Source organism: Sorex araneus, chromosome 11, assembly GCF_027595985.1.
Source record: "Sorex araneus isolate mSorAra2 chromosome 11, mSorAra2.pri, whole genome shotgun sequence".
Lineage (NCBI taxonomy): Eukaryota > Metazoa > Chordata > Mammalia > Eulipotyphla > Soricidae > Sorex > Sorex araneus.
The window spans coordinates 52504557-52522105 of record NC_073312.1 but is presented as its reverse complement, the minus strand read 5'-3'; the positions used below and the strand labels follow the sequence as shown (position 1 = coordinate 52522105).

The 17549-nt window shown below is 40.6% G+C and overlaps 1 protein-coding gene across 12 annotated transcripts in view; it reads right to left on the bottom strand.

Moving 5' to 3' along the window:
* Window positions 1–8741: 8741 nt before the first annotated feature.
* The window catches only part of SGMS1 (sphingomyelin synthase 1), a 331088-nt gene continuing 322280 nt past the window's right edge, over window positions 8742–17549 (bottom strand). For all 12 annotated transcript variants that reach the window (XM_055119140.1, XM_055119143.1, XM_055119141.1 and 9 more), the window contains 3 exons: window positions 13901–14054; window positions 11482–11648; window positions 8742–10448 (listed from right to left, as the gene is read on the bottom strand). In XM_055119140.1, coding sequence (XP_054975115.1) covers window positions 10269–10448; window positions 11482–11648; window positions 13901–14054 — 501 coding nt within the window. In that variant the 3' untranslated portion in view covers window positions 8742–10268. The remainder of the gene's footprint in view (window positions 10449–11481; window positions 11649–13900; window positions 14055–17549) is intronic.

The following is a 17549-nucleotide window of genomic DNA, read 5'->3' as shown; positions in this document are numbered from 1 at the left end:
TCCAACTCTGGCCTTGTGGAAAATCAGGCCTCCCGTAGTGTCAGGAGCCTCCAGGCGCACTCTGCTGGTGCTCAGGGGACCACATGTTACTGGGAATTGAACCTGAGTTGGACATGTTCACCTTTATACTATCTCCTGTCTTCTCAGTGGAATACTTTTAAAAATGAATGAGGGATAGTTTTGTGGCAGAACACTTGGCTTGCCTGTGTGAGTCCCTAGGTTCAAGCAGAGCTTAGAGTGACCCCTACGCACCACACAAGGAGTAACCCCAAAGCACTGTTCAGTGTGATAAAAAAAAAATGAATTCTCAATACATACATGATGCAATAACATGGATGAATAAATAAATAAAAATTATAAAACAAGAACAAAAAACCCACTCAGGAGTACAGTATTACAAAGCAGTTTGTCATGAGAAAACAGGAACTGTTTCATTCCTCACAGTGGCCTATGGTAGCCTTGGAATTTTTGCAAATTATAGGGATTAACCAAAGGTTACTTAACTTTGAGAAGTGTTGTTCAATGAGCCCCTGAGGCATAGATAAGAAATTACTAAGGTCAAATTCATTTTGCAGACTGGGCTCAATTCAGCTTTTTTAAATTTAAAATTTGTCTGAAGCTATATTTGTCTTCTTGGGAAAATATTCAGGGTTGTTTTCCACTTGTTTTTGAATCTTGTGAACAAATTCTCTCTTCTCATAAATTCCATCTCTCCTAAACATTCCACAGACTTATATGGAATCTATTACCCGTACTACCTTTACTTGCCCTAAATTGCAATTCCTTTGCTATTCCCAAATAAACTTTGCTGTTTTGTTTTTTTGGCCACATCCATCAGTATCCTGGCTTTTCTTTTGGTTCTGCACTCAGGAATCACTCTTGGTGGTGCTCAGAGGACTATATGGAATGCCAAAGTCAGCCACAGGCAAGGCATACCCCCTACCCACTGTACTATCACTCTGACCCCTAAGCATTTTTTAATTTTTACAATTTTGATCTTTGATCTTGCCTTAACTTACTTACTTCACTTGACACAGGTGATTGAGTTACAGTGTTTGCATTTGTCAAAACAGCAAATCTGTACTGTTTGGCTTGCTGTTTGTAGATCTGTCTATAAACGTTCTTAATAATAAAATGTGTGTACTAATTTTTACTGTTATTAATGTTATGAATATTGATGCATCCATGGATAAGAAACTGATAAGTGCAATTTACTTTGAAGTGCATTAGAAATCAGAAGATGGATAAAAAAGATAGACGAATGGATTCTCTCTGATAAAGCAAATTAATGAAATAATAGTAGACACTGAGTGGTGTCTATTTGAAATTCAACATGTTCAGTGTATGTTTAAAAATATCCCCAGTATCATGTTAGCCAGGGGGAAGGGTTGTATAAAAAGGCTTCAAGGGGTGGGAGTGATTCTACAGTGGGTAGAGTTTACCTTCCCTGATGCTGACTGGGATCAATCCCCAGCATCCCATATGGTCCCCTGAGCATCACCAGGAGTGATCCTGAACATAGAGCCATGTGCACAGCCAGGTGTAGCCCCAAAGCAACAATATCAAACCCCAAATAAAAGGATTTAAGGACAAATGAACTTGAAAAATAAGTTTAATGAAAGACAAATGGATTTTTTCTTTCCTTTTGTTTTTTGCTTTTTGGGTCACACCCAGCAGTGCTCAGGGGTCACTCCTGGCTTTGCACTCAGGAATCACTTCTGGCGGTGCTTAGGGGACCATATGGGATGCCGGGGATCAAACCCAGGTCGAACCTTGACTGCATGCAAAGCAAACGCCCTACCCACTGGACTATCGCTCTGGCCCCTAAATTGATTTCTTTAAGGGAAAATATATTTGAATCAAATGTATTGAAATGAATGCCAAACTGATAACATGTGTGTGTGCTTAGATACCCTCCACCTCCTCCTTTCAGTCCTTCCTGACTTATCTATCAAAATCAAAATGAAAGAGAAGGGAGAACTTCTCTTTCATTTAGGTATTGGGACACTTCTCCAATACTTAATGCTCACCTGCCCCTCAGGGACAATGCTTAGTGCCCCCATCCCTGGACTTTCAGCCCCAATCCCATCAGTCCCAGATGCCTAAAATAAGCTGCTATATCCAAACCAGAACAGAAATCAGTAGATCTTTCCAGAACACTTAACTGCCTTCCCAGCTCTTACCTCCTCTCAGAGTAGGAAGCTCATGATCAATTCCTCATCACTCTGGTCAAATGAAAAGGATTTGGTTTGGGGGATTCTTCATTCCCAAGCAGAAAACGGATTTGCTGAAGCTTCGGGAAATGCATTGTTGCTGATTTTAATTGGCGACTCAGGCCTGAACATCTTGAGAAATTGAGCCAGTGTTGATAGCCCAGATCTACAGGAAGCCAAATTGTCACAGTTCTCCGTACTTGCCATGTGTTAAACTGACATTTCAGATACCTTCCGATCTAATTCTGGCTACTTTTTGTTTGAATTCACACTTGGTGAATGTTAATAGTATGTGGGGGTTATGTGTGCTGAATACATTGACATTTTCTCTCCTGAAGAAAAAACGGCATTCCCTCCCACCCCCAACAACAACGTTTGCTATGTGTTGGGTATGTTTGGTGCGAAGGACTGAGCCAGACAAGAATGAGGAAGAAGACTTTCTGGCTCTCGTCCTGGGGTCCTGTGCTTGGTCCTCCTTCTGGGGCAGGCCTCTGCCTGAGAAACCATGAACCCAAGGGGAAACTTCATTAGGGAGCCACTTGCTCGAGAGATTCTGGGTATCTAAGCTGTAGGTGGACAGATGTTAAACTTTATGGGAACTCCTGGTGTCAGCTCACGAGCACAAGACCAGCTTCAGAATCCAGGGGCAGTGACACTCCTCACGCAGACATGTGCCAGCAGTACCCACATTTCCAAGCTTTTTGCTTTATGTGCCAGTGCCTGTGGTTTAGTGGAACCACCTGCAATTTCTTCTGCCCATCTCTGGTTTGGAGACTGAGAGGCTCATGGAAGCCACTGTAATGTTCCCTGCTGTGAAAAGGAACTTTGTGCAGAGAATACACTCCTTGCCCCAACTGTTATCAGAATGCGATGCCAACCAGTGGTCTAAGGGCATCCTGGCTCAGGCCAGAGAAAAAATACAGCAGGTACTTGCCTCAATTGAGACTAGTTTGATCCCTGGCAGCACACATGGTCCTCTGAGCTTTCCCAGGAGTGCTCAGAGGAGCACACAGCCAGCAGCTAAGCTCTGAGCACTGCCAGGTGGCCCAACTACCCCCCAAATTAATTTGATACTTTATACCCAAACCCAAAGGCTCCCTGGATCCTTGGAGCTTGTAATGAACACATTTCTCTCTCCCCTTGAAACTCAAACCCAATGATTTCAAAAAAGTCTTTCAAACAATTATTTTTATTTATTTATTGCTTTTTGGGGTTCACACCCGACAATCCTCAGGGGTTCCTCCTGACTCTGCACTCAGGAATTACTTCTGGCAGTGTTGAGGGGGGGTGGGGGTGGGGGGACAGATAGAATGCCAGGGATCGAACCTGGGTCAGCCATGTGCAAGGCAAACACCCTACAAGCTGTAGTACTATTGTCCTACCAGCTTGTACTATCGCCCTACCAATCATTTTTAATAGTTAGATCATGATTCCAAATGATATATTTTCAAAAACATCTCTAAATATTAGAAAAATTTTCCATGTCCCCCAAAGGCACCTGGTTAGTATCTTTCCATGGTTATAGACTCTTTATGAAAAGAGAGAGACAGAGAGAGAGAGAGAGAGAGAGAATGCTTCAGGCAAGAGAGAGCACAGAAGGCAGGGGACTTGCCTTGTCTACCACCAGTCCCATTTTGAGCCCCGGCATATGGTCCTCCCGACTACTGCCACGAAGTATCCCAGAGTAGAGGGTCATGAGCATGCTCCGAGCACCACCAGAAGTGGCCCAATTCACTCCCCACTCCAAATTATATAATTTAAAAAGAGAATGCTTAATGGACAGATTTCTTTGGCTGACCTGTCTCTTCTCACCATTTCCCTGCTGAGGCATACTATGAGAACGCAGTGCAAACAATATTAGTTCCTCTATTGACACACAGAGCTGGCAAGGAGAGCTGATTCCAGGTGTCACACAAGTCGCGGTGGCCCTGCATGTTTCTGGTCCAAGATGAGTGTCTCTCCCCTTCAAGTCTGCCATACTCTGTCATCTTGTGCACACCTGGCAGATGTTCAGAATTCCAGAGCAAGTCTTTCACAAAAGGCAATGATGTCTATTCTGAAGTTCAAATGAAGGCTGAATCTAAGCTTGGTTTCTTATCTAAGACATTCTGCTTCAAAGATTTGTCAAGAATGCTGATAAAGCGGCAAATTTGGAATTTGAACAGAAGTTCCCAATCCCTGTTCTTCTGAAAATGCCATTCTTCCTCAATATCCTCCTAGAATTTGTCTTTCCTCCTTGGCAATTACTTTCTTACATATAGATATATATGTAGATGAAGATATATGTATAAATAAAATGGAGCCACTCATTTATTTATTCTTTCAAGGATCCAACATTTATTGGATGTCAATCATATAAGCTAAAGAGGAAACTCACTACTCAAAAAATACATGTTTTCAAAAACATTGATACTGAATTTTTTTCTTTATCTACCCAGCAAGGCTTAGATTTTCCTGGAACTTAGATTTTTCTCTTTCTCCACCTAGCTCATCACAAACAAGCAACTGAATTTGAAACTAACTAATATCCCTCACAATTCTTTCCCAGGCACTAGTTTCTCAGACAACTAGTATCGTCAAAAGGGAAATTTAAAGTTACTCTGGATAGAACTGTGACTTACAAGTGGTTGACTCCGGTTTGATTCTTACGTACGGTCACTGGAGCCCCACCAGGAGTGATCTCTGAATGCAGAGTCAGGAGTAAGCCCTGAGCAGATCCGGGAACGGCCCCAAAACAACTAAAGTCATTCTGGAGCTTAGATTTTCCCCGATACTGAGCTGCAGTCTAGGTCTTCTGTAGAAGAGCACAGTAAAAGCTTGAAACCCAGAGAATGGCCTTAAAGTTCTCAGGGCACACTACTGAGAAAATACCCCAATCCTAGTCCTTCCATTTGCTAATCCTATGCTAATTTTTCTCATATTCATCTAGACAATGGTGTGTGTTGAGAGCTGTCATTAAAACAGTAGCAGCCATTTTCAGTTCTTCCAATAGTACTGGGACAGAAATTTGTGCCTAAGTCCATTAAAGACACTATACTGACAATGGCTAATTTACTATTGACCATATTTGACCATGAAAACAGGGTTATCAAGAGCTTCTGGACTCTGCTTCAGAATAAAGAGCTTGGGAGTAGCTATTTCTATTCCTGAATGAGAAAAGGCTAGACACACAAAAAACAACTTTTCTTGGACCTACCACAGAAATCCTGCACGGCAAAGCCTGCCAAGCTACCCATGTCATATTCTATATGCCAAAAACAGTAACAACAAGTCTCACAATGGAGATGTTACTGGTGCCTGCTCGAGCAAATCGATGAATAATTGCAGGACAGTGCTATAGTACTACCACAGAAATGGGGTGACAGACCCAAAGACCAATCTGAGCCCAAGATAGGTTCACCCAGCTCTCAGCAACATCGCTAGAATTTGCTTAGATGCTGAAGCTACTAGAGTCAGGGACTCATAGGAATAGGTACAATATAGTCTCTGTGGTTCCCTGGCCAGAATTTTCTCAATCACTAGAAGTTAAACAGTATGTATTTACTGTGCCATGCCAGGGCTCAAGAGCTAAATGGACTTCTCATACACAAAGCATAGTGAACTCATGACAAATCCTTAGTGTTCTTCTTTCTCACCAATACTGAAAGCCATGCATCCACAGCTGTTCTCCTCAAGTGCTGCTTTGTTCACCATCAAAATCCTTTTCAGCCTTGGGTCCCATCCTTTCTTCTTACATTTCCCCTCACTCTTGGTAGATACACTGACCACGACCCATCTCTGACTTCCACCTGGGAGCCGAAATCTGGGCCCTTGGAATTCTGACACACATGGCTTAAATTTCTTTGGAGTTACACTCTAAATCCGCAAAAATGTGACATATTCTGAGGTGCTGATAAGCAGAATTTCAGCAGTTTTGATTTGTTCAAAGCTTTCCCATCAAAGAAAGAAGCTAGAGGATATCAGTTTCAGGGACTCCAGGCTTTATTCTAGTTAATTGGACGAGTCATTGGCTCTGTAAAATAATGGTCACATCAAGGTTACCATGTATTCTCATTTTCTGTAACATCAAGTTTGAAGTATTTATCAATTTAGGTATCTGTTGAGATACAAAGGGCAATTAGGAAACTGGCAAAACTTCATGCATGAATTTTCTGCTACTTGGTTTATAGTAAGGGCCAGTTTTACCACTAAACATACATGTTTCTTTCACTGCAGATTTTTTACTGAAGAGTTTATAAAAGTTCCCAATATTGAAGAGCGGAACTCTCTAATCAGTTTCACCAGTTAGCAACTGCACGTGTACTTAGGCTGGAGCGAGGAATTGTTCTTTTCAGGAAAAGTGTCCATTTTAGACTTTACTCAGGGCTTCCAGATCTCTGTCCTAACCCACACAGGAATTTCAGGAGTAGACGAGCAAACAATGAAGTAAAAACAAATTTGATTTGGAGGCTTTTTGAGGAAAGGGAAGGAGGGAGAGAAAGGAAGAAAGAGAGAGAAAGTAACATGTGCAAGAGAGAATGTGGCTTCTTCAAAGATGGAGAGATCCCCAGGACACCTCAAGAAAGGAGATGTGGGTGACACATGGGCTTGGGCACCATATGTTCTTCTTGGCCACATGGGCACAAGTAGTATATGGACTCAGGCAGCATATGCATGCTATTCCTCTGTTCAAGGCGACGTTTTTTTTTTTTTTTTTTTGCTTTTTGGGTCACATCCGGCGATGCACAGGGGTTACTCCTGGCTCTGCACTCAGGAATTACTCTTGGAGGTGCTTGAGGGATCATATGGGATGCTGGGAATCGAACCTTGGTCGGCCGTGTGCAAGGCAAACACCCTACCCACTGTGCTATCGCTCCAGCCCTCAAGGTGACTTTTAAAGGGTTTTTCTCAAGTTGCCTCAGGTGGGGTTCTACCTAGGTAAGAGTGCTAGGGCAGCTGTCAAGTGGGTAGATTGAGAGTGATGGATGGTCCTCTTTGAAATTCTTTTCTTGGCCTTCATTCCTTCTGAAGCCTTTGATCCAGCCTTCTCAAGGTCTCTTGGCACCAGATAAAGTTTTATCAGGCTCCTGAGCTTATAAACAGAGCTCTCTGCAGCCTTGGGGCTATTGGTTTTATTACATCCTAGGAATTCCATTGCCATGGGGGCCCTTCCCAATCTACCTGCCCACATCTGTTTTGTGAAGGTTCATACAATAATACCTACAAAAAGCCAAACTTGTTTTTTTTTTTTTCTTTTTGGGTCACACCCAGCGATGCTCAGGGGTTACTCCTGGCTTTGCACTCAGAAATTACTCCTGGCAGTGCTTGGAGGACCATACAGGATGCCGGGGATCGAACCCGGGTCGGCTGAGTACAAGGCAAACGCCCTACCCGAAAAAGCCAAACTTGTAATGAGTGCAAAAGAGAAAAAAATGCCATGTCATTGTCTAGGGCTTTGCTTACCAAAGTAAAGGACAAAAAAAAGCCCACCTCCTCATTCAAGCAGGTGCCATCATGTGGACCATAAGTTCTCTAGAATACAGAATTTCGCTTTATCCTTCCTGGGTCTTGCAGACCAGAGTCATAAGATAGGTCAATTTATAGAGCAATGCTGTCAGGCAGGAAGAGAAATTAGCAAGTGAAATTCTTAATACAGATGTAAACTTTGAATAATGAATTTTGAGGGAGACCCTCTTTCAGCATCTGTTAATGATTCCTTTACACTGCTCATGAATATGCATGCATTCAGGTCAGTAAAAAGCTGTAGAAGTTCATAAAACACAATCCTATCTGCCTTAAGAAGCCACCACATGGGCAAGAGAGATAGTGCATCAGATAAGGCACTTACCTTGCATGAACCCAAACTGGGTTCGATCTCCAGAACATATGGCCTCCCAGGCTCCATCAGGAGCCATCCCTGAGCACAGAACTAGGAGTAAGCCCTCATTAATGTGGGTGTGGCACAAAACCAATCATCAAACCAATCAACCAATCAAACAAACAAAAAAAGGGAAAGTGAGATCTGAGTGCAATATTCCACAAAGGTAATCTCACTCAATTTTACACTTCTTGAACACGTTCTTCATCAAAGACAGGCCACTACTATCTGCGTTTTTCTTCCCTTACCACCTCAGGAATATTGTTTTCTTTTGCATCACCAATGATTACTCAAATATGGCTACTGTATTTCTCATTTCAGATTTGGTTTCCTTTTCATCTGAAAAACCAATTACTACTTTCAGCTGCAGGGGCAAGAAGTTCAGTTAGCAACCTGACTGAGAATCAGAAAACTCATGTAAACAGAGTCTGCAGAGTGAATTTATCTATAATTTTAAAATGTATTTAAAACCTATATATTCAATTGGTAAAGATAGCTGAAGGTTGTAAGAAATATAATATTAAAGACACCCATAAAAGATTTCTGTCAAAGGTCCTACATATCTCAGACACCATGACAAAGATGAAAAAGCTCTTGAAGTTGCTTGAATGACTTCATTTACAACTTATAGGACTACTCTAAACACATTAGAAATAATACCCAGTGTTTTAGACATGTTTTTATTAAAAAGTGCATTTTAATTAATTTATGATCTAGATAAGCTGTTAAGATGTCAATATATTCACTGGAATAATGACCTTACAAAGATTTAAACAAACAAAATTTTAAAAGCCTTTTTATTTCCTTCACCATTATTGTTTTACAATACAAATATCACCTTGTGAATACATACACACAAAAAAACCCTATGGAAGATAATTCTGCTGCACATAAAATACAGAATGGATATATATATATATATTTCTTCATTCTTAAAAAACTATTTTGTTCTCCATATTGGCAAGTATAGAATAGAATACTTCCCCAAACATATTTATGTTAGGAGTAAAACTTAGAGTTACATGCAGTTTCTGCACAAATATATTTTAAAGAAATAGATATCTTTTCTGTTGTTCACCAACAAAATTGTCATGAGAGTATGGATAACTAATGTATAGCTTTCAAGTTTTAGATAAGTGATCATTTTCAAAACTCTCTTTAAAAAATATTCATGGCTGTTTTCATTGTATAGTTAAAATCGAACTACCAAATAGGTGATAAAATAATTTACGTGGAGTTGCCACCTGCTCACAATATGGGAACAGGCTTGAACTTCCCAATGAACTCCCCATTCTTTAATTCATAGCAATTTAAAAACCATAAGCAGTATTCTGATTTAATTTAGCTATAAATGCAAAATTTAGTTGTGTATACATACATTTCTATTTTTATGGAATACTTTATTTTAAATAAAAACATTTAAGATTGCCTACTGACCATACAATCAAGACAAGAAAGGCACTAGAAACATAGACAAATTTCTCTCCCAAGAAGCATCTTTAAATTTCAACTCTTTTCTCTCTGACATGTAAAAATCCTAAATTTGGTTTTCATAACATCATTTTGAAAAATAAAGTTAGGAAATACTTAGAAAATCACTTAATAACAGATTTTTTTTTTTGCACTTTTGGACACACTGTCTCTGCTGAATTTTACAAAACCCAAAGTTACCAAACCTTTCTCTGTCTCATTTTTATTTGAATATCGGTGCAACAGGTAAAAAGATTTCAGAATCAAACCCCATTCAGGTACTAAGAAACCTTCAGAGACATTTGCTAGAAAATGGCTTACAGCCCAATCTTTGGGGCAAGAGATATGAAAAGTATGTTTTCCCAAGAAAATAATACGCTTTATTTCCAGGTGTGACTGGAAAGACCAGAACTTATGATATAAAAGCTTACATTTATGTGTTGCATCATATACAAAGGAACACGGTGGCTGCAGGGTATGTAAATCCCAAACTTATGAACAGGAAATGTGTACAGTGCATGATAGGTTAAATTTTCTTTATTGTTGTCCAACGCAGGTCCTTTGGAGAGAAAAAAAGATCACAGTGCTGACCAGGTAACTCAATAGGTTAAGTCAAGGTAACTGTTGAAAGAGAACAGGATTGGGGAGGTGTTTATTTTATGGCATCTTCTCTTATGGAGTTCTTAGCACTTCGGACAGTTTTCTCTTTCCCCCACTCCATACAGCTGTTATGTGTCATTCACCAACCTGCTGTATTTAACTTGTCTACTGAGGTGGACGACGGGCCAGGGGAAGGGCCAATGGTAAGATCGAGGTACAATTCCTTGGACATTCTTTTCAAAGTACTGAAATGGCCTGTACCACCACACTCTGGCCAGGAGGTTCATCTGGGAAGCTTCTTTTAGCACCTACGGTAACAAGGGAAAGAAAACCAGGTTAGGAAGAATAACTTACTTGTTCCAACTTCAGAAAAGAACCGGTCTACCTCTCAAATAACACATCTCTTGAAGTTCAAATGTTTCTTTTTGGCTTTGGGGCCACACCAGTGGTGCTCAAGGGGCTACTCTTAGCTCCATGCTGAGGGGTCGCTCCTGGCAATTCTTGGGGAAACATGCAGTGCTGAGGATCAATTGCCTGTTGCGCTAGGTCTCCAGCCCCAGGTTCAACATTTTCTATGTTGAAATTCATAAAGAACGTCAGGTCCATGCCACAAACCCCAGATTCACTCTCGCATCATTAGTCTTTACTCTGTACTAATCTGCAAACTGGGCTCCCCGCTAGCAGAAAAGCCACTCCAATTTTAGGAGTGCACGGAGAACATGTGGCGCACTCAGCCTCCTTTCTATAAATAAATGCCGCAATTAATTTTTAAGTTACTCACTCTTCTACATTGGAAATGAACAATTAAACATGAAGCAGCAAGTTGACGAGGGGCCATAGGCAAAAAGGGGGCAGAAATGCAAGTCAAGCAGAGACTGATCATAGCTTTGAAAATACTTTCCAGGGAAAATAGAGCATGATACTTAATTTAGAAAAATAAAATATAATATAATATTAAAAAATTATTAAACAATTAAAAAACCATGATCTTTCATATATTTATACTAATACACTTCTTATCCTTTTGCTTTTGGGTCACAACCCACAGTGCTCTGGGCTTGCTCCTGGTAGGGCACGGGGGACAACATGGGGTACAGGAATTGAACCTAGGTTGTCTATGTGCAAGGCAAATGCCTTACCCATTGTACTATTGCTCCAGCCCACTTTCTATTCATTTTTGATTCAAAAGCAGATTAACCCCAAAGTTAACACACTGGTAGTTAACTACCCCTGATAAGAAAACAGTCATTTGGGGACTCTTTGTATATTTTCCTCTTGCCAAACCAGCTATCCCAGGCCACGAGCAGTAGAAGCTAAAATTAACAAAAGGAGAAAACTCACTTGCTGATTGGCCATAGTGTGATACCACCAGAAGAGTCTTGTGGTGATGTAATATGCCACCACCACGTCCACAGTGTAGTGGTCATGCGCTAAGAGAATACAGAAGATTCCAACCACGCTGAGAAGCCAGCAAATCCAGTGGTACCACCAGAGTCGTCGAGGAGAATCTGAAAAGAAGAGAAATTTGCAGGAGCCCCATTATCCAAGGTTAACTCTAAGGACACACAACCATGCCTCCACTGGAGTATCTCTCTCTCTTGCAGATATCCCAAATGGCTTAAGCTACCAAATCTAGGTTTGTATGTAACCAAGGGCAGAGAGGAAGCAGCTCATTTTATAAAGCAACCCTATTCACAACAGTAATTTCTATCTAGTTATGAACTGACTCATAATATGAATGCTATTTTGTGTTGTTTTGGGGGCTATACTTGATGATACTCAGGGTTTACTCCCAGCTCTGCACCGTAGAATTACTCCTGGCAGTGTACAGGAGACCACATCAGGTATCTGGGATAGGTCAGCTGTGTGCAAGGCATGTACTATTGCTGCATGTACTATTGCTCCAGCCCCCATATTCTAAATGATAAACAAGGGCAGGTAATGCACCATTAAATAAATTTTTACAACTTCACTAACATCTAATTCAATTTACCTACAAAAAATTGGGGGGTTAGTGATTTATAAAAAAAATTAATATTTGGCTTATGGATTTTTACACCTAGAGTAGGTAAATTGATACGGCTGTCCCATTTGTTTTTCAAGACACATAATCACACAAATCTAAAAAGTCTTAAATATTTTCATTTCTCAAATACAAAGAATTCAAATGCCTGAATTTGGATCTAAAAGATCAAGTAGAATTATAGTTCTATAGTTCAAGTACATTCCCAAAGACCAGGAAATACCAATGAAATACTTGTAAATATGTGCTTGAACTCCACTGGAAAGTCACTTAGAGCTGGCTCTCAGTCTCGCTCTCTCTCTCTTTTTCTCTCTCTCTCTCATTTGCTCTCTCAAATAATATGACACTGATCGACTAGTAGAGTCCCTCATTGGGAACCACATCTCCATCAGAATTAGTTTAGATTTCTTTTCATCGCTTAAGACAAGATCCACCATCTGTTCCCACTTTTCAGCACATTATTCTTGTTTTTCATTATTAGCATCACTCTGAATTTTAACAATATGAAACTTCCAGAAGATGTCACTTAAGACTCTCCTAAGACTTCACTAGGCAACAATTTATGTCCCTCTTTTGTGGTACCAGCAGCCTGGTTTCGCTTATATTATTACATGAAAACTGTCTTCATAATACTCATTGAGTATTATGTTGACAATTGAATTTTCTATAAGGATAGAAATGAATAACCTGTAGTAAATTTGTAGTAATAAAATACCAAGCAATTAAAATGAGCCCATCTTAAAAATTATTAAAAAATAAAGAAAAAAATAAAAATAAAATAAACCTGTCTCATATCTCAAAAACACAATTTTGGAGAAAAAAGTGGCCAAAGATTAAATATATAACATATAAAACAGGATACTAATTACATAAATGTAAAAAAATAAAACAAAAAAAACCCCCAAACTACTGACTCCATGGCATGATAAAACACGTGTAGAAAAATTTACATGGAAATAAATGATAGAGGAAACTAGAAGGCTGACTGGCTTTAAACATATCTTAACATTTAACTTACATTTTAAAGGGATCTCTGAAATACACATGGCAAATTCTAATATATGTTAAATCTGAATAAATATGCTATAACATACAAGGCTATCTGTAATCTCATTTTTATGTGTTTCCTAATAAAATATCTGGAGTACATTTTATTTTCTTTTTGGGTCACACCTGGTGATGCACAGGGGTTACTCCTGGCTCTGCACTCAGGAATTACCCCTGGCAGTGCTCAGGGGACCATATGGGATGCTGGGAATAGAACCCGGGTTGGCCGAGTGCAAGGCAAATGCCCTACCCGCTGTGCTATCGCTCCAGCCCCTGGAGTACATTTTTGAAGGGCGAGTCCTCATAGCAATAGTATCCATTGCTAACCGGACACTAGTTCGCACCATCAGTACCCCTGAGAGCCTGCCTCTCTGAGGAGAGAGACATTACCAACTCATCACTTTCTCCTCAAGCCACAGCAGAGTGTCAGGGACTTGAAGAAATGGCTAATGTGTGAACACATGACCTGCCACAATCCAAACAGGCCCAGCAGCTTGAAAGCTTCCCAATATTACCACTGAACTTAAGGAAACACTCCTGCCAGCAGGCAGTTACTTCCTTCCATCTGAATCACCTTCCCTCCCCCTCCCACCATGCCCACTGTGTCTGGGCATGGCTATAGTGCCGCCCTCCCAGGACAGGTAATGAACAGGGAAGAATTCTCAGGCTTCCATACTAGTTAGGACTTACACTCTTTGATAAACAGGTAGGTGAGTGTGAGCATGACTGTGTGTCCACTGTATAGATAGTCTCCACACATGTTGTGTGAGCCAGTGATTGACAGGCCGCCACCAGCAATGAGCTTCATGATTCTCCGCAGTTGGGCTTCCCAGTCTCCAAAAAGCTGGGGGCGGGAGGGAGGAGAGAAAACAGGATTCATTATTAGACCATGGGAACGTGCTCTGTGATTACTATTTATACTGGAAGTTATGCTTTGTAACATGGTGACTTCCAAGAAATACACACTTGGTTTTGTGTCCTTCTTACTGACATAGTATAGTGCTTCCACAGCTTTTGTAATTTCCAGAGAGATAACAGAATCTTTTGTTTTTGTTATTCATAACAAACCCCTTTCACCACATCTGACCTTATTACCAATGGCATCACTTTTGGCAAGGCCTTAAAGATGGTAATAGCTGCTGGGGAACCAACCAGGTTACCATTTCCCCTAAGAACCAAGAGGGTCAGGAAGTGGAAGCACTTATCAAGGATCAGTGATTAAATAAGCCTTTCTTACAGAGTGAGATTGCTACAGACATATAAAAGAATGAGTTTGGGAGAGCTTCCAATTGGCAAACATGTGATTGGGGAAACACAGTGCCTTAAAGGGGGGAATGGAAAGAAGGTCTCTGCCCTTTCCCTCTATCTTGCTCTATGCATTTCTTCTACCTGGCTATTCTTTAATTATACTCTTTTATAATAATCTGGTGATTCGGTAAGCAAAATATTTTCTTGATGTTTGATTCTCTTGATGCTCGAGCAAACGAATCAGAGTCAATGCAGGGGATCACAGCACCCTCCAACTGGTAGTCTGTGAGAAGTACACGTGCCATTCTGAACTTGTGACTGGTGTGGAGATAGAAAGGCAGTGAGGTAAATCCTTAATCTGAGGAACATGAGTTGACCTTCTGTTAATTACACGGTATCAGATGAGTGAAAGAGAGTCGGAAAAACCTTTTGGTAGAGGAGAATACTTTCCTTTCCTTGGATTTTTAAAGTAGAGGAGATATTGAAGGGTTTTCCTTCATATCTATAGTAGTTCTGTCCGAGCCATTTTCAGTATTCCTTGAGTGGCTCTTGGTATGGTCTGAGATGTGAAGCGTGTGCTTCAGAACCTTCCTTAGATGTTAGTAGGTGTTTACTCATTTAAAAAATGCACACTAATAAAGACTAGCTAACTCAGTATCATTAATATTCCGAGGTAAAATTCAGAAATATTTCACATATTTGGTCCTGGAGATGAACTATTTTACTAATTTAGCTAAAGCAGGTGGACGTTGAGGCAGTCAAACATATGATTATTTTTGTCATATAATTTTGGGAGAACAACTTGAAACACGGGACTGAAGCAGTTACATCCTAAATCTTTTGAAATTATGTAGAACTGAGTATTTTTACTTTTAAATGAGACTGAAAATAAATACGCCCAGCTCTGCTACTAATCTGTGCTCAATATGAGGGGGACGAATGACTTGAACACTCACTCACTGCAACTTTTAATTGCTCTTTGAAACAAAACATCCGCTTGTTGCTATGTTTGTTAGGACTCTCAAACTCTAATTAGCCAATTTAATCACCGTAAACCCTTTTCAATATTTTTTTTTCACGTGGTACTCTTTTTTTTTTTTTAATTTTTAATTAGTGAATCACCGTGAGGGTATAGTTACAGATTTATACATTTTTGTGCTCATGTTTCCCCCATACAAAGTTCAAGAACCCATCCCTTCACCAGTGCCCATTCTCCACCACCACCCAGCGTCCCTCCCACCCTCCCCAGTTCCGTCTCCCCCCACCCCAAACTGCCACTATGGCAGGGTATTCCCTTTCATTCTCTCTCTCTGATTAGGTGTTGTGGTTTGCAATAAAGGTGTTGAGCGGCCATTGCGTTCAGTCTCTAGTCTACATTCAGCACGAGTCACCCCTCCCCGCATGACCTCCGACCACATTTTACTTCGTGTTCCCTTCTCTGAGTTGCCCAGAATAAGAGACCAGCCTCTAAGCCATGGAGTCAACCTCATAGTACTTATTTCTACTATTCTTGGGTGTTAGACTCCTAGTCTATTATTCTAACCTTTTCAATATTTTCTAACTCCTGGAATGATGATATTCCGGGTAACAGTCCAGGTAATTTGATAATTTTCCAGGTGGTGGGAAACATGTATTTTACAATGCACCTTGGAATTAAAGTACAATGCGCTGAGCCCACACTGTCCATGTGGGAGGCGTGAGTTTGACTCCTTGCAGTGCCTGGTCCCCTAGCAACTTAAGCTTCAATCCCTAGCAACTCTGAGCACAGATTTGGGAGCAGACCCTGAGTATCCTGGGTGTGACCCTAAACATTATCATCACCATCATCATCATCAGGACAAACTGAGGACAAAATTAAGCTATTCTTGGTGTGTGTGTGTGTGTGTGTGTGTGTGTGTGTGTGTGTGATTTCAAAAACAGCACCGACCTGTGGTTACAGAGGATATGCTCTCCAAAGCAAAGAGTGGAAAATAAACAAGGAAGTGAGCTTCCTGCAGGGCAGCCAGGACTCTGAGAAGCACCTAGAGGTGCAGGTGCCCAAAGGGCATATGCAAGGCGACACAAGGAACAGAACCCCCATGACTTCACTGACAGGAAAGTCACAAGTTCAGGGGCTGTAAATGCCAAGAAAACTAATAAAGCAAGAACGTGACAATTATCAAACACTCTAGGAGGTAAAACATTGGGCCGGCCGAAAAGGAAAAGTAATTATGGAAAACGACACAATTTGCTTGCGAACAAAATTGCAACCGTGTATGCACTAAAGCAAAGACAGAAGAACCCTGGGAAAATGGAAGAAATGTGAGGTCCCCAGGGGGAGCATGAGGGCAAGGTAAGAAAAGAAGGAAAAGGCCTAGAGGGTGTGTAGGCTGGGAGGGGAGGCAGTGGGGTCCATAAGCAGGAGACCCTGCCTTCTACTTACTTAGAAAGTCAACACTATTGCCTGCCTAAGACACAATAGTATTGTATAGAGAACAATTACATATTATAATAATATGATGAAAATAAAATGCTATAAAGAACTGAATAATGCAATACTGCCATGGAACTTAGACTTGAAGATTAAACACATACATACACACATCAATACAAAGGATGGAAGATATGATGGTGACACCACAAGATTCAGTTAAAAGGAGCAGGGAAGCAGGCTGGTTAGAGGCCTATTGTTCTTCCAAAGAAGTCATACTTCTCCATTTTATTTTTCATGTTGCATTCCTGTTATAGACATGCTAAAATTCTCCTACAAGCTTACTAGAAAGTTTGGGTTAGCTCTGCCATAACAATGGACAATATGTAGAAGAAAAGTAGGATTTCAAAGCTTAGGTAGCTCTTCATTTAATATTATTTCAAATTGTCCTTCCAAAACTCCCACTGGGTTCCGAAAACTGTGAGTCATATTTTCAGGCACTATCACCACATAATTTGTTCTCCCATTTGAGCAGGAATATATTCGTGTGGAAACTATACACAGAGGGGAAGAGGGAGAAATTACCAGGTAGACAGAGCCTAGAGAAAAATTAGCTGAAATTTGCAGCTGCTTTCCCTCTAAATGCCCTTAAAACATCCAAGCATTCCACCTTTGTCAAAA